Genomic DNA, 22,102 nt, shown 5'->3' with positions numbered 1-22,102 from the left:
TGGGTTGATTTAAGTTTTCATTCATGTCCTTTTGTCTTTATTGTGTTTCATTCTTTCCTCCTCCTTTACTTCCTCCTCCTCCTCTTCCTCTCAGTAAACTTACTGAAGTATAACATACATGTGGAAAATTATAAGGGTACACTGCTATAAATTTCTCACAAAGGGAACACACCTGTTAAGCAGCACTCTGGCTAAGAAAAAGAACATTTTGGGAATTCCCTGGTGGGCCAGTGGTTAAGACTCAGGGCTTTCACTGCCATGGGCCTGGGTTCAATCCCTGGTCGGGGGAACTGTGATCCCACAAGCCATGGGATGTACCAGAACAAAACAAAAAACCCTTGGATGGGGGACTTCTAGTGCTAGACTAGTTTTGCCTGTTTTTGAACTTCATATAAATGGAATCATTTAGTATATATTCTTTCATATCTGGCTTCTCTTGTAAGATTCATCAAGTATTCTCTTGAACCATCTCTAAGACTGACTGACTGCCAACTTTAGGAAGCAAATACCAATGTGGATACTCTCCAAGGTATGTTGTAGTTAGATATGGCCTAATGTCAGCTGCCAACCAATAGCAGTTCTGATGTCTAACAAACAGCAATGACCAAATAATGGGGTAATGGGATAATGATGAGGATGATGCTGTGACCTAAGTAAGTTCTGAAATATGTACTACTGTGTACCAAACTCCTACCCTCTCCTCCTTCTTAGTCCATCTTTTCACGGAAATAAGAGTTACTTTTACGGAGGAATAGTTTTGGTAGAGGGAAGCAGATATTACCAAGAAGCAAGACTAATGAGGTGAGCAGGGATCATAGCCCTGAGCGGTGGTGAACTATCACCATCAGCTTCGTGGTATCGCAAGCAGGGGCACCCCTAAAGGAAGCGGTCAGTTGCCTGACCTGTGCCTCCAACCCTCTCCCCCACGTTTCCTCTCCTTTAACAGAACTGCTGCTGTGGTTATAATTTGAAAACCGTACATGCAAGTAAGGGTGGATCAGGGAAATGTTGATGGAAGTTCTCACAGATGATAAAATTGTTCTTCGCTCCAGAAAAGAGGAAGTGGCACATTGAGGGTTATTTCCGTCAAGATTAGTTCTTGCAGAGACAGAATGGCTATCTCTGAATTTAATCCTTTCCTGTATTCTGGTGAATTTTCTGTTCCTTTTGCAGGTGTCATTTATTGATCATCTTGGGAGTCCATCTTTCCCACACTGGATGTGATGCTGTCATGAAGCATTTGCTGGCACTAACATGCCAGGTGGCTCAGTGGTAAAGAATCCTCCTACCAGTGCAGGAGATGTGGCTTCGATCCCTGGGTTGGGAAGATCCCTTGGAGCAGGAAATGGCAACCCACCCCAGTATTCTTGCTTGGAAAATCCCATGGAAAGAGGGGCCTGATGGGCTATGGTGCGTGGAGTCACAAAGAGTCGGACATGACTTAGTGACTGAGCATGCACACATATGCAACATAACATAGCTGTTCTGTACTGTACTTTCTCACTGGGAGGTGTACAACGTTCTCTGTTTTATAGAAGAGGAACTAACACTGAAAAGATAAGAAAATTTCCCAGTGACTCAGTGCTAAGTGGTAGAGCCAGGTCTTGAACCCAGGACCAACACTGAGAGCCCTACTCTCTACATAGCCTGCTACAGAAAATGGGTCGGTGGCTGAGTTGAATCGGGTGTTCAGTGGCAGAATGTTCTGTGATAGGTCAAAGAAAGTTGTTGTTAAAAAATTACCTAAATCATCTCAGTCCTGTCCTTACCTATGTGAGGCTGGTTCGTGCACATCCAAATTCAAATGCTGACAATTATTAGTAGTAACAACCAACTTATTATTGAAAGCAAGAAAATGGAGATCCATACGATCATATCCACAAATCAGATAACTGGGTTAAACATGTGGGTGAGGGAACCCACTTGCTGTGTAGGTTACTATTTTTTCCATCTTTTGTTACTGTCGTCTGTTAAGCCAAGATAGTATTTTTTAAATTAATTAATTTGTTTTCAATTTATTTTGATTGGAGGATAATTATGATACTGTAGTGTTTTTTTGGCCATACATGAACATGAATTGGCCACAGGTATACATGTGTCCCCACTATTCCGAACCGCACCCCCCCTCACCCCATCCCTCTGGATTGTCCCTGAGCACCGGCTTTGGGTGCCCTGCTTCACTCATTGAACTTGCAGTCATCTATTTTACATATGGTAATATAGAAAATAATTGTAATACTTAAATAACTGATGTAAAGCACTTGGGTAAAGAAGAGTGTTTAGCACATAGTAAGGGCTTGGTTCTTTTTTTTTAAACCTGAAATTTTAATTTAATTTTATTTTTAAACTTTACAATATTGTATTGGTTCTGCCATATACCGAAATGAATCTGCCACAGGCATACATGTGTTCCCCATCCTGAACCCTCCTCCCTCCACCCTCCCCATACCATCCCTCTGGGTCATCCCAGTGCACCAGCCCCAAGCATCCAGTATCGTGCATCGAATCTGGACTGGCGACTCGATTCATATATGGTATTATACATATTTCAATGCCATTCTCCCAAATCATCCTACCCTCTCCCTCTCCCACAGAGTCCAAAAGACTGTTCTTTTTTTTTTTTTTTTTCACTGATGAACTGTTTATTGAATTTTGAATGGGGTATGTATGGGGTGTCTCATATCTTAGGATCTCGGGATTCAGAGAGGTGGTAAAGTGGCAATGGTGAATTTGGGAATCTGGTCTCCCAGAAGTACCTGCCGCTCTACCCCTGGTTCTGCAATGGCTGCCAGGCGGATCACCCCTCCACTAGAGCCGTCCCGCTCCATTGCCAAAGCTAGAGCATTGGCAGTGAACTGTAGGCATTCTTCCTTGGTCATGCCTTCCCGGTAGGTAGCATCCACATAGCCATAGATATAGGAGCTCCCAGAGCCCCCAGTGGCAAAGGGCTGTCGTACCATCATACCCGCCATGGGCACCGAGTACACCTGTCCCTCTTCTTGGGGGTCCCAGCCAGCAATGATGATTCCTGCCATCAGGTCTTCTCGGTATCGGTAACACATCTCCTTAAAGAGGCTGGCCGCTGTGTGCACCAGCGGAGGCTCATTCAGCTCAATGCTGTGGAAACCAAGCTGATAAGTGACTGCATCAGCTACTGCTTGGGTATCAGCTGCTGAGCCTGAGCGGCAGCAGAAAATACGGTCGTGAATAGGGGTCAGCTTGTCAGTCATTCGATTGGCAATGTACGACCCAGTGGTTGCTCTGGAGTCAGCTCCTAGAACCACGCCCCCATCAAATTGCACGGCCATGATAGTGGTCCCTGGGGAAACTTCCCGGTTCTCCCAGTCGGGGGCAATGGCCTCAGGCCCCCAGGCTGGTGCCGGCCCGGTCCCCCTAGCTGCTACTAAGGTGGCCGCCATCTTCCTCCTCCCAAAAGACTGTTCTATACATCAGTGTCTCTTTCTTATTAGCTGCCATTGTCGTCATCATCACCATTTCCTGGAGAATGTGGACAAGGATGTGAAAGTGATGGGAGTGGTTTGGAGTGTGACCTGAGGCTGGGTTTCTGGGCTAAGATATCTCTGTAGTTAGTAACTGCCTTGTCTAAGAAGGCAGTTACTGCTAGTTGCCGAATCATATTTGAATAAGCTTTCATCATCCAGGCTGTTTGATGAAGAAGGACTCCAATGCACAAAATTTATTTAGGAGAATTGGTTAATCCTTGGGACATTTAAAATGAACAATTTATATTTGAGAAAGATTCCTATTTAGAGATAAATAGTAATACTCATTTTGAAAATATTCACTAGCTATTGTGTTGCACCTTTCTCTTTACTTTTGAAATATAATAATGTATTCAACCAAGCCTACCAGGGCTGTGCTAACAGTTCCATCCAACCAGAACCACATTCCTTCTTACCAGTCCGCCATTCCCTTCAACAATGACCCCTCTCATTCCTGGTGCTCAGCTGAGGCTGTATTCTTGGAGGCTCCCAGCTCTAAGCAAGGTGATTGGTTGGTCCCTTCTGCATCATCCTTGTCCCTGGCTGTAGATTTGACTTAAATCTCATGTACCCTATATGTAAACCATATGGACACCATCTGATAAGTGTCTTTCTTCTCTGTTAGCTTTTCAGCACTAAGCTGAAACCTTCTGAGCCTGCTTGCCGCTGGCCCCTTCAGTCTCTGTTACGGCTCGTTTGTTCTAAATCCTGGAATTTCCAAGGTCATGACAAAATGAGTGTGGAGGAACAGGGGTGGTTAATACTTGTTGCAGTGCTCTGGATTCACAGGTATTGACTCTGGCAAAACTTCATTGTTGAGTGAGAGATGCTTTATTTTAACTGTTAAATCTATACTTCACCAGAACATGGGACCTCTGCCCTTACGTTGGCAATCATTATCTGGCCAGGGTTTCAGAAATTGTTCTGACTTCTAACGTTATGTCTTGCTGTCATTCACTGGCCCAGAGTTGAGTTAAGATTACATGTTGTCAAGTCCCTGGACTCATAGTGTATTAGGACCTATTGCCATTTAGGTTGTGATCATTTACATTCTGCCGCTCAGCTTCCATTCTCCTTCTGTTGTTAATGACATCTGGGTTACTCTGTAGGTCAGGAGTACCACCTGCCCCCAACTGTCTTTCCAGATGCTGATGGCACCTCTGACGACAGCTGGGTACATGACCTGGGTCTGGCCAATCAGAGCACGTCCTCCCTTTTGCATCAATGATTGATTCAAGGTTGAATATATAATACACCTTTGCAATGAGGCTCAACTGCAAATCAACCTAGCACTTTTGCTTGAGACACAGGCCAAGAATCATCCTTTCTCCTCAGTGGACTTGAAACTGTGAGGCTATGAGTCTGGAGCTTCTGGCAACCAGTGTGCTTCCCTGAGAAGCAGAGGGATGGAGATAAAGTGAGTTGTGATGCTATCATCTGAGGCAGTACGTCCAGTCACACCTGCGGTCGCCTCTTCCTGGACTTCCTCAGTTCCAAGAGCTGATATATTTACTTTTTTTTTTTTTTTTGGCTTAAGCCAGTTTGAGTTATTTCTTTTCTATAACCAAAAGAGTTCTGATTGATACTCGATGATTGCTAGGTTGGTTTTATATTCCATGTGGAAAACTCTTGCTCTTTTAGAGAAGGGAGAGGGAACCTAAGAAACCTTAGTGCTGGAAATTTTGCCTAGAAACAAACCAGTGGGCACTGGGCCTGGTCAAGGGAGGCAGACCAGATAGAATTCAGAATTAAAGTCTGTCCCAAACTATCATGAGAATATATTAATTCAAATTAAAATATATTATTTTAAAGCATTTGTGATCATTTAAAGTATTTTGGGGGCTGGTGGCTCAGTGGTAAAGAATCTTCCTGCCAATGCAGGAGATGTAGGTATGATCCCTGGGTGGGGAAGATCTCCTAGAGAAGGAAATACCTGCTCCAGTATTCTTCCTTGGAAAATCCCATGGACAGAGGAGCCTGGCAGGCTACAGACCATGGGGCCACAAAGAATTGGACACAACAGTTTTCTCATCTGTACAATGGGCATATCCAGAGTGCCTATCTCAAATAATCATTAAGGCACATCGAACAGAATGTCTAATACCTCCTCAATAAATATAAGCTATCACTATTAATAATGCTCTGAACTTTTTCTCTTGGGATTGTGTGATGCATCATCTTATATCTCTGAACCAGAACTAAGAGTCAAAATAATGTAAACTAGAAGTACAAGCTCTCCAGAAAGAAGATATTAGGGTTTTTAAATATTCCTTAAGCTAACTAAGATTTGTTTGCTAGCTCTTCCAGGTTGGTAAGTTAAGGGAAATCTAAGCACTGGTTGTTTTCTTCTATTTAGTGAAGGACAAAGTTATCTAATGATTGTTCCTCTTGCTCCAAGTTGTCAATGACAGTCCTTCTCCTGATGGAGTTAAGAGTTCAGACTCAGCTTTACCTCCTGGGCACTTAAAAACACAATGAAAAAAACCACAGCACAAATCAAAACCCTCATCAAATTCAATTTCTTTATTTAGTATTAGGGTGGGAACTCTTATCTCCATTTTATAGGTGAGAAAATGAAGTCTCAGGAAGGAAGGACTGTTGTGCACACAGCAGGTACGTGGTGTAGCTGGGACGGTGGCTGCCCTCTTAGACACGGCATGTACCGCCCCTTGCCTGTGAACCCTCCAGTCTAGCAGGGTGAAGTCCTCACCCTCCGGCTCCTGAGCCCACATTCATTCAGTACAGGTCTGAGAGCATCAGCAGGCCTAGTGCCTAGCAGTTAGTACCCCCATGGCCACCTGAAAGGCTGATGGTGGGATTTTCCAGTGGCAAGCTACAGACTGTGGGGGCAGAGCTGGATCACTCTGAGGGAAAAAAGATGTCTTTCCTGGGAAGAATTGTTATATTCTCATTACATCTGACTGCTGCTCTGAAAATTTGGAGAACATGTTTCACTGTAGAAGGACAATCACTCTTTCTTAGTGAACCACTCAATAATTGATTTGATTAAACGTGGTTAATATAGAAACCAGATGTAGGTAAAATGTACCTACTCTTTTTTTAATGCTGAAAAGGAGGAAATAGAGATGTTTATTTGAAACAAATGATTTATTTTACATGAATTTTTGTATAGGTGACATGCCTTGTTCTATGATGAATTTATTTATAAGATGAATTTAAAACAGTGGTAATGAACACCTTCCATCACCCTTAACATCTTTGAAGTGTTCCTTATCACAGGGATGGCTGTTATCTGAGGTCTGTTGTTACTGTTAGATGTTATTATTGGCTTGCCTTATCTCCCTGTGATGTGTGTATGTGTGTGTGTGTGGCGGGGGTGGGGGGTGTCACTTGGTGACAATAGAAATTAACAAAAGGCATGAGCCAAGACTGAAACAGCCTTGACCAAATGAATGCTAGTGATCCTCATCACACAGCAATGACCAGGTGTGTGTTCTCGAATAGTCAGGACCACTGCACTGCACAACACCGAGGGTTCCACTTGCACTAGACTCAGACATCCAAGGTTCCTTAGACGCCAAAGGGGACTGTGCTAGGATATGATGGAGAGGGAAGGGCTTAAATGTGGCGGAGGTGCGCATGTGTGGCTTCTTGGTGGCTCAGAGTTCATTTACTCTATTTCTAATAGCTTCTCACTTTAACTGGGAATCTACTCTTCTCCTACTCCTAATGTAGATAGAGCTAATTTCACCCCCAGCTCTAAATGTACCTGAGACCCAGGTCTAACCAGTCAAAGCTTCATCTTCCCCTGACTGCAGAGATGGGTCATGACAAGCCACTGGGACTCACATTCCTTGGTTGAAGCTTCTGAGCTAGAGCCTGACAGAGAGACTTAGCCTGAATACAGGCTGGCCTGCTCCCGAGAAATTTCTGAGCTTTTGGAGCCCAACTGTAAAATTGTTTTGATTTGAACAAATCTAAAGCTAGGAAGAAACACAGATAACAATGGCAAGAATACAAGTTTGTAATGAGATAGAGGCATAGATTTCTCCATAATAAATGAGCATTGTAGAAGAGGGACCAGTGTTCATAGCTGAAGAGTATTAGGGAGAAGAGTCTGGGGAATTGCATCGTGAGAAGTTCTGGATCTGAAATCTGTTGGAAGATTACAAAATTCAAGATGCGATGTGTCTCCCAAGTTGCAGTCAGCTCCCCCAAGCTTTTGAGATGCCTATGGCACATGACTGTGGCTGTATTCTCACTCCTTTAGCTTAGCTGAATGTTGTCAGGTCCAAAGATTCCACCAATGCTCTTTCTTCAGCCATCTAGAGTCATCCTCACTCTTCAAAGCATCTTGGTTATGGTTTTCCCATCTTTTCTCCCAGCACATCATAACTAGATTAAGGTTTGCCTCTGACACTGTTTTAAAAAAAGGAATATTTCTACTTAGTACAACACTTTGAACTCTTTGGAGAAAAGTTATCATAGAAATCTAGTAAAAGAGTGAACTCCTGTGACAATAATTTGATCATTTATTTTCAAAAAATTTTAAACCATAGTTTGGAAAACTGCTCTATTGAATCTGTGTGTATTCATAAACATTAGTCAGTACTCAAGGAATCATATTTCTGTTGTCATAAGTTATCTCCCATTGTATTTACTCCTCCCTGTATTTTAGCCTGACATTCTGCTTGCAGCATCTGACTAACTCTGCTGAAGGGAAACTGGCTTACTCAGCTCTATTCATCATTTTTTTTTTCCCCAGGCTGTGCTAACAATGAAAAAAAAAAAAAAAAAAAAAATCCCCAAACACCCCATGTGCTTAGAGTATGAATGTTTTACCACTTATGGAGTTGAGTGTTTTAGAACTTCCCCAGCACAAAGGACTCAGAAACGATTGTGGATTATAACAGAAGATCTCTATCACTTTTCACTTTCATGCATTGGAGAAGGAAATGGCAACCCACTCCAGTGTTCTTGCCTGGAGGATCCCAGGGATGGAGAAGCCTGGTGGGCTGCCATCTATGGGGTCGCACAGAGTCGGACACGACTGAAGTGACTTAGCAGCAGTAGCAGCAGGAAAGATGTGTTTTCCTAGGCTCTAAGTCTGACCTTTCTCTGCTTACTGTTGGCCTTTGAAAGTTACTCACTGACCACTGTATCACCTAGTTGTAGTGGTAAGTTAATTCAAGGATTACTTGAATCACAGAACATGGCATGTATACTCAGAAACCAGATATTTGGGCTCAGGCAGAAAATTGGAGAGCAGAGGCAGGCACTGAAGGGTGCCTTCAGCATTGAGACAGGAACCTGTTTCAATTCTGAGTGAATCTGTGTGGGGAGTGCTCCATGGAAAGTCAGCCTAGGACAGCACAGGACAAGTAAGCTGCTTCCACTTCTATTTTCCTTGTCTCTATAGAGGGATCTGAAGGTACTGGCCCTGTCTTTGGCCAGAAGAAAGTCTCTGGATTATTAGACCAGGAAAGAGGGTGAGGGAAATAGAAACAGCCGAACTTCTGTTTTCTCCAGAGCGCTAGAGCCTAGCTCTAAAAATACTGAATGAGATGCTTTTGTGGCTCTTTACTCCCTCTTGTGGTGAGGTGGTGCCATTGTTTTCTAGCTACTAGAGATTTTTGTTTCCACCTGAGGCAGAAATCACTCATCCTTCAACATGAGAACATACTTCGGTTGGATGTAACTATCCAATAAGGCAATGAGCAGAGGTTCTGTGCTGTACGTGGGCACATCTCTCAGAGAGTTAAGGGATTCATCTGTTAAAAGTTGTCAAGCTTGTAGATCCACTGTTCCCACCGAGAGATGGTTTAACAAATACTTTTTCCACCAACTGTTGGACTAGTTGGGGGATTTTAGGATCTGAGGAAGGAAAAAAGCACCATATATCACCCTTCCATACCAACTGAGGGTAAATAGTATAAAGTTTCCCTGCAAAAAAAAAATGTAGAATCTGATTTCACATATACATTTCAGTGGTATTTTATTGATTTATATATAAAATGTCACAAATATACATATTTTGCTATGAGTATTGGTAAATATTCTTTATTTAAAATTTTCTACGTTATTTTTTAACATTACATCCAAACCTTTAGCAAGCGTGTGCCTACTTTGTGAAACTGGATATTCAGTTTATCGTCATTTCTATACAGATGTATAAGTAGATATATGTGATATAATATATGCAATAATACTGGAGTCATCTTACTCATTGGATATTTTGTCTTCTATTAATATACTTCATTTTGCAGCACAGGGAGGAGTGGAATAAATGGCACAGTGTAATTGAGAGGTCCATTTTTTAGAAACTTGAATGGGATGGGCAGTTGTACAAGAAAATGTGCCAGAGGAAGATTCTATTTTTTCCAGTAAAAATGAGCTGGCAGAAAATTTTATAGCACTGTACGTTGCTTTAGGATCATTCTCAACAGGGCCAAGAGCATTCATTGTGTTGCTCAGTAGTTCTTAGTACTTCAGTAAATTATGCTACCGAAAAACAAAAGTAGACTCTTTTGAGCCACAAACCCTAAAAAGGCATGGCTTTAACTGGCGTGGCTGCTTAGGCATGCTCAAGTTAGCTCTATACATTTATCTCCTCTGGTGTGGTAGGCAACCTCTAAGATAGAGTTCATGATTCACCCCTCCCCCATCTTGATAGTCACACCCTTGCGTAATCTCTCCCTTTTGAGTATGGACTGGACTTACTGATTTGCTTCCAATAAACTGAATGCCACAGAAGTAATGGGTTGTTATTTCTAAGATTAGATGACAAAAAGACTAGGCTTGCCAAAACTTGGTAGCAACCAAGATGTCCTTCAATAGATGAAAAGGTAAATAAACTTTTATTGACCACTGTATCACTGTGGTACCTCCAGATAATGGAATATTATTTAGAGCTAAAAAGAAGTGAGCTATCAAGTCATGAAAAGACATGGAGGAAACTTAAATGCATATTTCTTAATGATAGGAACCAATAAAAGTTGCCTGCTGTCTATGATATTCTGGAAAAGGAAAAAACAATGAAGACAGTAAAAGATCTGTGGTTTCCATGGGTTAAGGAGAGGGAGGGATGAACAGGGAGAGCCCAGAGGATTTTTAAGGCAGTGAAACTGTTCTGTGCGGTTTAGTAATGGAAGATACCTGTCAGTATACATTTGTCAAAACCAATAAAATATATATCACCAAGACTGAACCCTAATGTAAAATATGGGCTTTGGGTGATAAGGGTGTGTTAATGTAGGCTCATCAGTTGTAAGAAATGTACCACTCTGGTGGGACATGTCAGTGGTGTGGGTGGTTGTACATGTGTAGGGGAAGGGGGTATATAAGGAACTCTGTACTTTGTGCTTAATTTTGCTGTGAACCTAAAACTTCTCTAAAAGATAAAGTCTGGTGTTTTTTGTTTGTTTGTTTTTTAAAGAAACACCATGACTTCTGTTTAGATGCCTTTGAGGGAGGCCAGCTGCTGAGTTGTGAGTAGCTTTATGGAGAGAGGCCCACATGGCAAGGAACTGATATCTCCAGCCAATAACCAGTAATGACCAGAGGTCTGCCAGTGGCCACAGGAGTGGGCTCAGAGTGGGTCCTCCCCAAATGGGCCTTGAGCTGACTGCAGCCAGTCGAGACCTTGATCACAGCCTTGTGAGGGATGTTTTGAGAGACCCTGAGTTGGAGGTACCCAATTAAACTATGTCCAGATTTCTGACTCATAGAAACTGAAGTAATCAATAAATATTTGTGAATTTTAACTGTTTAGGTTTTGTAATAATACATTGTGTAGCAACAGATAACCAATATATTTAAAAGGAATGAAATCAGAGTATGCTGTCTGATAATAAGACATTCAGCTCAAAATCATCAACAAAAAGATTACTAGAAATTCCCTTATTTTTGGTATTGAAAAATGTACCTGTAAAGAACTCATGCATCAAGAAAGAAAAGATCATAGAAATTAGAAAACATGTTAAGCTAGAAAATCTCCAAGTTTTCTAGGAGTAAAAAAGAGAGTTTTTTAGAAGGAAAAGAGAAGATTGTGGATTATAATGAGTCATGGAATCTAAGCAAGACAGAGAAGATGACAGAAAGAGGCTCTGCGTGTCAATAGAGAGATACAAGTGATGTGTTAGAGGTCGCATGACAGGAAAGGATTCTGCAACGTGAGTACTTGAGCTCAAAAGGTAGAATGTGTGGGTGTAAATTGCAGAACTGGTGGCTAATAACTTGTAACGAATATGTTCAGGGTATGACAATGGAAGGCAATCGCCAACGCTGACTGGACAAAAAAGTCACTGGAAGTGAAGGCATTAAGCAACTAGGTGGGGGGTGCTGGAGTCTCCAAGGAGAATGAAAGGAGATGAAATGAAGAGTCACACATCAAAACATAGACCATGTGATGAATGAGAGGTTGTGCACAGGGAGGAGGAAGACTGAAAGCAGTCAGATATGACAGTGTATAGGAAATCCCAAGTGGCTCAACTGTCATGGGAGTAGGTGTTGGAGATAAGCCAGGTTTCTTTTAAAAAACATTCCATCAGGTCATTCTACAAAGAAAGATAAAAATTGGCAGTAGCTCACTGTATACTAAAAATGGTTTTCATAGTTTAGACAATGCATAGAATTATCCGTTGCTTCCTACTTGAAGAAGCCAGCCAAGTTCTTACTCTTTTTCTTTTTTTTAAACGAAGTATGCTGAAGTTGAAGCTCCAGTATTTTGGCCATCTGATGAGAATAGCTGACTCATTGGAAAAGTCCCTCATTCTGGGAAAGATTGAGGGCAGAAGGAGAAGAGGGCATCAGAGGATGACATGGCTGAATGGCATCACCTATGCAAAGGTCATGAACTTGGGAAAACTTTGGGAAATGGTGAGGGACAGAGAGGCCTGGCGTGCTGCAGTCCCTGGGGTTGCAAAGAGCTGGATACAACTAGGCGACTGAACAACAACAATACAACAATAGTTAATTTGCAGTCTTGTGTTAGTTTCAGGTACATAGCAAAGTGATTCAGTTACTCATTATCCTGTTTCAGATTCTGTTCCATTGTATGTTATTACAGGATATTGAATATAGTTCCCTGTGCTATACAGTAAGTCCTTATTGTTTATTTTATGTATAGTAGTATGTATCTGTTAATCTCAAATCCTAATTTATGTGCCTCCCATCCCCTTCGGTAACCATAAGTTTGTCTTCTATGTCTGTGAGTCTATTTCTATTTTGTAAATAAGTTCATTTATTGAGTTCTTACTCCCTATTTGGGTTTTCTTAGCCTCACAATCAGTTTTACTTATCTTGCCTCTTCTTAGTCTCACCAACTTCTCCCTAAGACATTCTGCTCGCTACATGATACACATGACAGCCTGTGGTTTCCCTAAGGGAGATACACCCACTGTAACTCAGTTTGTGTCTGAAGTAGATAGAGTTCACAAGTTCCACAAATACGTGTTTAATTCAGAGTGATGCAACTGCTTGTAACTGAGTAGGTTTTAAGCTACACAACACATATGGGATTTTATGGAGCTTGAATTATTTTTAAAAGTTATTCATTTGTATAATTACAAAAGTAGCTTTTCAGGTAAAAGACAGGTAAAGCCAGATCATTGTCATGATGACCCTTGATCATTGTCATGGTTTCAAACCATGCCCAGAGTTAATCACTTAATCAGGTAGTATGATCTCAAGGGCTTTTTTTCTACACATTTACAATCTTTTAAATGTACAGTGGGGACTATGTAGTTTTGCACAGTGGATCATTTTACTCCCCTGCTTCTGAAGCACTCCCCATTCTAACTGGAATAAAATCCATACTCCCCACTGTGGCCTCCAAGACTCCACACAAACAAGTCTCTGCCTCCCTCTGTGACCTCCTCTAGTGCCAGGAGGTATGAAGGTGTTCTTCCCACAGGGCCTTCACATGTGCTGTTCATGCTGCTTGGAGAGCTCTGTTCCAATCCTTGCTTGACTGTTTCTTCTCAATTTTCAAATCTCAGCTCTAAATTCACCTCCTGGTAAACCTTTCCTAGATGCTCTCTCTAATCAGTACCTCCCTCTTTTGAATTCTGTTACCTTGTTTCATTCAGGAAACAGTTTCTACTTCTGGGCTTCGAAACCTCTCTTCACTACATGCTTGCTAAATTCACCTTTTTGTGCTTTATATTTCTCATCTAAAAAATGAGGATAATTATGTACCTAATTTTTAGGTTGTTATGAGTTAATATTTGTAAAACACTAACAGTGCTTCAAACATATCCATCTCTGTTTGATAAATTGATAGCAGTTTTTCTTTAGCACTTGCAATGATAGGAACTTACTTAAGTGTTGTTCATCCTCTTTCTTCTCTAGATCATAAGATCTATTAAGTGCAGGGAACCTGTCCGTTCTGTTCTTACACCAAGAACAGTGCCTGACTCATGCACCCTTAAGACTGAATGCATGAATGTTCAGATCTTACCTCCCGCATAGGGATCTGAGTGTACAAGAGAGAAGTTTAAAATGAAATCCATGGTCCTGCTTTTATTAAAAACTTTTAACTTTTAGACACTGGCCACTGTTAAGTGTGATCACCATATCTTGCTCTGTTATACTAGAAATGGATGTAACTCCTCTAAACTCCACAGTAGGCTTAACCCAACTGCAATTCTCTCCTGTGTCTTACTTTTCCAGAGCGCAACAGAACAAAGCCTGCCGCCGTGTCCTGCCTGCTGTCCTTTGCCCATGGTGGGGTGTCACTCCAGCATCTTGCTTTACATGCGTAAGATACCCCATCATTGAACCATTGATGTCTTCGTTGCTGAAAAGCAAACAAACAAAAACAAAACAAATAACAAAGAGTACAGCCTACATCAATTCCAATCCAAACCTTTATTGCAATTGCCAGCCAACTTACTTAAGATTATCTGCAGGGTGGAGGAAAGAGAAGAGCTTCTTGTTGGAGCTTGTCAGGTTACCAGTCATACTGTCCTGGTTGGCCAGGGTCTGTGAACCTAAACTCTGTTGGGAGAAATCTTCTATAGAGAGGTTGAAAAGTGAAAGTCGTTCAATTGTGTCTGACTCTTTGCAACCACACGGACTGTAGCCCACCAGGCTCCTCTCTCCAAGGGATTCTCCAGGCAAGCATACTGGAGTGGGTTGCCATGCTGTCCTCCAGGGGATCTCCCCAACCTGGTTAGTTGTGTTTTCATGTGCTTCTCTTGCAGAAACCCAAGTTTTCTCCCACTGATCTGCAGAGACCATGCTTCAGAGGTACAGGAAGGCCACATGGACATAAACCTTCCTACTCTGAAAGATGCATTAAAAAAAAGATTTCTTTCCTGTAGGTATTCTCTCTTTTTTTCCCTTGAAAGTATTTTCTTGCTGTATTAGGTCCACATTGGATCATCTACCCAAAAGTAGGAAACAAGATAAAAGAAAAAAAAATTAGCAAAAAATCCATTAGATTGCTACATACTAAATTGAGCTTGAGAAAAAGCCAGGTCTGAGGTGCTTTGTTCCTGGTGTTATTAATGGGTCTTTATTTAAAACAACAACAACAACAACTATAATTGATTTACAATGTTGGATTAGTTTCAGGTGTACAACAAAGTGATTCAATTATACAGATATATATATATATATATATATATACACACACATATATATTTTTATAAGATTATTTTCCCTTATGGGTTATTACAGAATACTAAGTATAGTTCTCTGTGCTATACAGCAGGTTCTTGTTGGGTATCTATTTTATGTATAATAGTGTGTACAGGATAAATCAATGAGTCTAGAACTTGTGATTCCAGGGGGAAAAAAATTCTATCTCCATCCAAGACTTGATCTTGACTTATGCAGTCTGAGTTCCTGGAAAGCCTGTGTTGGTTCCCAAATGAATCTATTTTCATATTAAACTTGGCTACTGTGGTCTCTAAGTGTTAAATCTCCCTGCACAGCTGCAGTCTCAAACCAGCTGCAACTCAGTGACAGCTGACCAAATCTCCAGGAGGGCTAGCCAGTGAGGTCAAGGGCTCTGCAGCCAGGAGCTATGTCCCAAGTGGTCTAGGGAAGATCCCATTTTCCTTGCAAATATTAGATGCCACCACTCATCCCTCTGATACCGCTGCCATTGAACCTTGCCCACTGCCACTAGAAGTAATACCAGTGCTGTTTCTACCACTTCTCACCAGAATGGAGTCTGTAGAGTTTGTCATTCTCTCCATCCCAATTCAAAGCCTTGGGAGGAAGTATCTGATTGGCAGAACTTAGAATATGTGCTATGCCTGCTTGCAAGGGAGAATGGGAAGGTATCTCTTATATTAAGCCTCTGAGGTGGGAAATGAATGGAGGCATTCTCCAACAACAGGAAGCAGGTTCAGAGATTCAGCAGCAAGAGAGAGAAAAATACTGTTTCCCTGTAATATTTCTTTATGATCTTCCAGCTCTCCACACACCATCAGGACTAAGTTACAAAGCTTAGTGTCTCCCTTGTAAAAGTGAAAGTGTTAGTTGCTCAGTCATGTCCTATCTTTGCAACCCCATGGACTGTAGCCTGCCAGGGATCCTCTGTCCATGGGATTCTCCAGGCAAGCATACTGGAGTGGGTTACCATGCTCTTCTCCAAGGGCGAATAGAACCTGGGTCTTCTGCATTGCAGGCAGATTCTTTAGCATTTGAGCCACCAGGGAAGCCCCCTTAGAAGAGTAATCCCTTAGAAAAGAGACAAATTTAGGAGGAGTTTGGATTCCTGTTAAGAAAAGACTAAGTAGAATTCTCACTGGGAAAGGGAGAAAGATTAGGAGGGTAGATAATAAGGGGTGTGGTTGGGGTGGGGTTTTCAGGTACCCAACATCCTTCCCTGCCCAGGGCCTGAAGAGATGGAGGGGTGAAGAGGATAGACACACCAGACAGATATTGACTCTGAGAAGACACTACTGGGCAAGTGACTCTGAATAATCATGAAGTGACTATGCCAGAAGGTTAATTGCCTTGTGATGTATTCAGTAGTGAGCTTGAGGTCCTATTCCTGTTTCCCTTGGCTCCTGGCTAGCATGGAAGAGATTCATTTTTGTTGCTTTAAACATTTATTTGAATATTTTAAAAATTTGAAATAACTTTAGACTCACATAGAAGTTGCTAAAATAATTTCGAGAGTAAGAGATAATGCACAGCAGATTCTAGGAATACCTGAACACATGCACCGATGTAAGCAGGATTCAGAGGCTGCATAGACTCAGCTGGGACTAAGTACAGGTAGGTTGAGGATCACTGAGACTCCTTTGTTATGTTGAAGGAACTCTTATCTGCCTCAGCTGGGACTAAGTACAGGTAGGTTGAGGATCACTGAGACTCCTTTGTTATGTTGAAGGAACTCTTATCTGCCACGTGCTTTATCAGTAGCTTGGGGGAGCAGCAGAAGCCAGCAGGACTTTAAGCACCACTCCTACCCCTGCCAAACCTTTCCTCTATGAGGTGACCTTTAGTCTAGAAAAGGGAGGAGGGAGAAATCCTGAAAGATTGCATTTACCCCAAGTAGACTGTTAACTTTAATTGGTAAATTTAAGTCCCTTCTTTTGCATGGGCTTCCCTGGTAGCTCAGCTGGTAAAGAATCTGCCTGCAGTGTGGGAGACCTGGGTTCGATCCCTGGGTTGAGAAGATCCCCTGGAGAAGGGAAAGGCTACCCACTTCACTATTCTGGCCTGGAGAATTCCATGGACTGTATAGTTCACAACCACTCCCCTCACCCCGATCCCAGCCAATGAATGAGGACTGGAGAACAAGAATTAGAGAATAGAGCATACCAATAAAGCAATCCTCTTTGGTACTATATTATACACCTCACTCTGCAACTGGCCTAAGCCAGTGTGAGCGTGAGAAGTGGAGTATTGGCTTCCCAGCAGTGGTTGAGAAAGCCTTCATTCTCAGTCTTGTCGTGGGCCTGAGACTGAACACATCTCCTGGAGATGATAGTTGGGCTGGTCTTGCACTTCCATTTCTGAAAGTAAGAATAATGCATAGAGCCTTTCTTTCTGTCTTTTGTTCTTTTTGAGGTGGCTGCTTCTTCTTCTTGTTATTTTAAATAGAAGAATGGGGTTACTGGATTAAGCAAAAAAGTCTGCAACACAAGACTGAAACAAATACCCAGCATGAAGATCTGGGCACTTGTGCCAGGTGGAGCCTGGTGAAGGAGGTGCTACTCAGCTCGCTAGGCTTCCTGGTGAGATTTCTTTTGAGGAGGTTTGGTGCTACTCAGTTGTGGTAGCAATAGCCTTAAACATGGAGACCATAGTTCACTGAGTTTTCACACTGGCTTACCCCTGATGGTAAGGGTCCATCCTGGTCCGAGTCTACATTCCAAATGCCCTAGACTTCCTTGTGCTCAATAAGCAAAGAAGCTCGCCATTGGCCTGATGCTAGGATAGAGTACCCCTGATACCCAACCTCCTGAGAAGAAGCTCCGCTTTCAGGCAAACCAGCCCCACTGGTTGGAGGCAGCACTGGGCAAGGTGACGTCCTGGCTTAAAGCCTAGGAGTGAGCTTTCCTATAACAATGGCTTTCTTTTCTTTGAGCGCCAAGAAAGCTAGCCTTACTGCATTTTGGTGAGCAGCAGTATTAAAATAAGGGGTGAAAAGGCAGATGTGCACAAAGAGAGAGCAAGGGGCTGGTGTAGGAGCACGCTTTCAGTGACAGGACTGCTCCTTGGAAGTTTAAGCTTGAATTACAGAGCGGCTTTTCCAAACTCTCAGAGCTGTGGAGTCATCAGTGTCCACTCTGCATCTCCAGTCATAGCTCCACTTCCCTTACTGTAGGCAGTTTGCCCAAAACTGAAGTCACGTTCCCACCGAGAGCTGATATTCTCCCGCTATTCCTTATTCTGATGAGTGGCCCACCATAACCCTGATTCTTCAGCTAGAAATATGGGCGTTATTTCTGTCGGATTCTCAATACATCCAAGTCCAATTCATCACAAAGGCCTATTGACTCCGTTTCCAAAAGTAGATAATTAATAAGAACCTACTGTATAGCAGAGAGAACTCTACTCAATACCCCATCATGACTGGGAAAAGAAACTAAAAAAAAGAGTGGATATATGTATAACTGATTCACTTGCTATACAGCACAAACTAAAACAACATTGTAAGTCAACTATACTCCAATAAAAGTTAATTTTAAAAAATCTCCAAATTACCCACTCATCAACATTTCCTCTGCATTACTTCTGGTCTCCATGATTTTTCTCAATAGATTTCTGTCTGTTCCCCTTGTCCACCTACGAGCAATTCTTAATAATGAGACAGAGTGATTTTTCCACCATGTAAACATTTTTCTGGAGTAATCCTGCTTAAAATATTCTAAGCACAGAATTCAAATGCCCAAATGTGCTCTGACTCTGCTTACTTTCATGCCCTCACCCTCTGCCCCAATCCAGCTAGTACTTCTGTTGCCTGTATAGTACTCAATGTAGTTCTCAACGCCATAGAGTAGAACCTTGTTGTTTATCCATTCTTTTGACTATATATTTTACATCTACTAACCCCAAACTCCCAATTCATCTCTCCCCCAGCCCCCACCCTCTTTGCAACAACAAGTCTGTTCTCTATTTCTTAGTCTGTTTCTGTTTCATAGATAGCTTCATTTGTGTCACATTTTAGATTTCATATATGGATGTCATATTTCTTATGGCTGAGTAGTATTCCATTGGATATATATATACCACATGTGTCTGTAAGATTATTGTTGTTGTTGTTTAGTCACTAAGTCATGTCCGACTCTTTTGTGACCCCATGGACTGTAGCCTGCCAGGCTCCTCTGTCCATGGGATTTTCCGGGCAAGAATACAGGAGTAGGTTGCCATTTCCTTCTCTATGGGATCTTCCTGACCCAGGGAGTGAACCCACAGCTCCTGCTTGGCAAGAGGATTCTTTACCACAGAGCTACCTGGGAAGCCCAAGATCACTGTACTGTCAGATTAAAAAAAAATTTTTTTTAATGTACTATTTGTGTGAAAAGTATTATAAACCTATTTATATCGGTGTACCCAGTAAAGTGTTAGTTGGGTATCTAGGCTAACTTTATTGGACTTATGAAAAAATTAGACTTACAAACATGTAATTGGAATGGAAATCATTCAACTGTAGGGGACTTAACATAATTAGCAATATTGAACATCTTTTCATGAGCCTGTTGGCTATCTGTATGTCTGTTCGGAGAAATATTTATTGAGTCTTCTTCCTGTTTTTCTTTTTTTCAATATTGAACTGCTTGTATATTTTGGAAATGAATTCCTTGTTGGCAGCATCCTTGGAAAATATTTTCTCCAAGTCAGTAGATCGTCTTTTCATTTTGTTTATGATTTCCTTTGTTGTAAAACAACTTTTAAGTTTAATTAGGTTCCATTTGTTTATTTTTGTTTTTGTTTCTAAATATTACTATAGGAGACAAATCCAAAAAAAGCATTACTGCAACTGATGTCAAAAATTGTTCTGCTTATGTTTTCCTCTAGGAGTTTATAATAGCCAATCTTTCATTTAGTTCTTTGATCCATTTTGAGTTTATTCTTGTACATGGTGTTAGACAATGTTCTAATTTCATTTTTTTACAGGTAGCTGTCCAGTTTTCCCAGTACCACTTACCAAAGAGACTGTCTTTTCTCCATTGTGTATTATTGCCTTATTCATCATAAACTAATTGACCATAGTGCATGAGTTCATCTCAGAGCTTTCTATCCTGATCTATTAATCTATATGTCTGTTTATATACCAGCACCATGTTGTCTAGATTACCGTAGCTTTGTAGTATCATCTAAAGTTGAGGAGCATGATTCCTCAAGCTCCATTCTTTCTCAGGATTGTTTTGGCTATTCTTTTGTGTCTTCATACAAGTTAAAAAATATATTTTTTTTGTTCCAGTTCTGTGAAAATATGCCATTGATAGTTTGATAGGGATTGCACTGAATCTGTAGACTGCCTTGGGTAGTATGGTCATTTTAACAATATTGAATCTTTCAAATAAAAAACCAGGGTATATCTTTCTATCTGTTTGTGTGATCTTCAGTTTCTTTCATGAGCATCTTATAGTTTTTTTGCGTATAAGTCTTTTGTTTCCTTAGGTTTATTCCTATTTATTATTTCTTTTGATGCGATGGTAAATGAGACTGTTTCCTTAATTTCCTTAATTTGTTGTTTGTTGAGGTCCTTTAATGGACCGGAACCTGGTGGTCCGGAGTCGATGATGAGAAAGTAAAAGAAGGAGAGAGGCTAATATTTCCTGGGTTACACAGCCGGCTTTCGAGTTCCAGGAAATCAGCCAGAAATAGAAGGAGAGAGAGAGAGAGAGAGAGAGAGAGAAAGGAAGAAAGAAAGAAAGACATGGGGACCAAAGCTCTGATGGAGCAATGGTGTTTTAATCAACATAGTGTGGGCATATATACTATCTTAGAAGGTAGTTATTCTCAGCAAAAATAAAGATTACAATTCCAGACTTACAAAACATAGTTCGGTTCAGTCACTCAGTCGTGTCCGACTCCTTGTGACCCTATGAATTGTACACGCTAGGCCTCCCTGTCCATCATCAACTCCCAGACATAAGGCGATCCATATTAAAGAGAGAGAGTTGTAAACAAACACTTTTACCATATGGTTTGTAAGAAGGAAGAGGGTACTTATCACCATATTGAAAAACTAACGAAGGAAATGCCTGGATTCCTCAGCCCGGAGAGGCTTGCCTTTCCTCTTAATTCCTGAATATTCAGGAATTAATAAGAAACAGAGGGTTCCTGACAGATCCAAAGCAGCACACAGGAAGCCTCCTGTTAAATGCTTCCTGACAGTTGTTAGTTTTCAGTATATTAGTTTTGTATCCAGCAGCTTTATCAAGTTCATCGATGAGCTCTAGCAATTTTCTGGAAGAGTCTTTAGGATGTTCCATGTATAGCATCATGCCATCTGGAAACAGTGACAGTTTTACCTCTTCCAATTTTTAAAATTCCTTTTTCTTCTTTGATTGCTGTGGCTGAGAGTCCCAAAACTATGTTGAATAAAAGTGGTAAGAATGGTCATTCTTGTCTTGTTCCTGATCTTAGTGGAAATGCTTTCAGCTTTTCACTGTTGAATATGGTGTTAACTATGGATTTGTCACATATGGCCTTTATTATGTTGAGGTATAGTCACTTTTTCTCCCATTCTGAATTGTTTTTTTAATCATAAATAGATGTTGAATTTTATTAAAAGGCTTTTCTGCATCCATTGAGATGATTATATGGTTCTTATTCTCCAGTTAACATGGTCTATCACATTGAATTTGTTACCGAGCCCGAGTTCATTTTGTTTGCCACACTAACAGCTTAATAAATTGGAGATGAGGTGTTGTGGCAAGAAATACAACTTTATTCAGGAAGCCAGAAGACTAAGAAGATGGCAGACTGATATCTCAAAATCATCTTATGGGGTCTGGATGCCAGATTCTTCTATAGAAGAAAGGGAGAGGAGATAAGGAAGTAAAGTAAAAAGGTCATAAGTTCATAAGTCTTGCAAATATCTCCTGGAATGGCCATCCCTGGGGAGGGGATATGTTAATTTCTTCTTTTCAGGTGGGCAGGGTCATATTGTCTCTCTATGAGCTGAACAAAGCCCAGAGGGGTAGGATTTCCTGTGG

At 41.3% G+C, this 22,102-nt stretch overlaps 1 protein-coding gene across 1 annotated transcript; it reads right to left on the bottom strand.

Annotated features, from left to right (window-relative positions):
- Window positions 1-2,614: 2,614 nt before the first annotated feature.
- Window positions 2,615-3,426, bottom strand: LOC129642122 (proteasome subunit beta type-6-like). The gene has a single exon (XM_055566683.1). It carries the CDS (start codon window positions 3,417-3,419, stop codon window positions 2,700-2,702), a length of 720 nt encoding a protein of 239 aa, XP_055422658.1. The 5' UTR covers window positions 3,420-3,426; the 3' UTR covers window positions 2,615-2,699.
- Window positions 3,427-22,102: the final 18,676 nt, after the last annotated feature.

Source organism: Bubalus kerabau, chromosome 1, assembly GCF_029407905.1.
Source record: "Bubalus kerabau isolate K-KA32 ecotype Philippines breed swamp buffalo chromosome 1, PCC_UOA_SB_1v2, whole genome shotgun sequence".
NCBI lineage: Eukaryota > Metazoa > Chordata > Mammalia > Artiodactyla > Bovidae > Bubalus > Bubalus kerabau.
Note: the sequence above shows the minus strand (reverse complement) of the source record. Positions and strands in the feature narration are given on the sequence as shown.

Coding starts and splice junctions, on each gene's coding strand:
- LOC129642122 (XM_055566683.1), bottom strand. CDS start 3,419: ATGGCGGCCACCTTAGTAGCAGCTAGGGGGACCGGGCCGGCACCAGCC.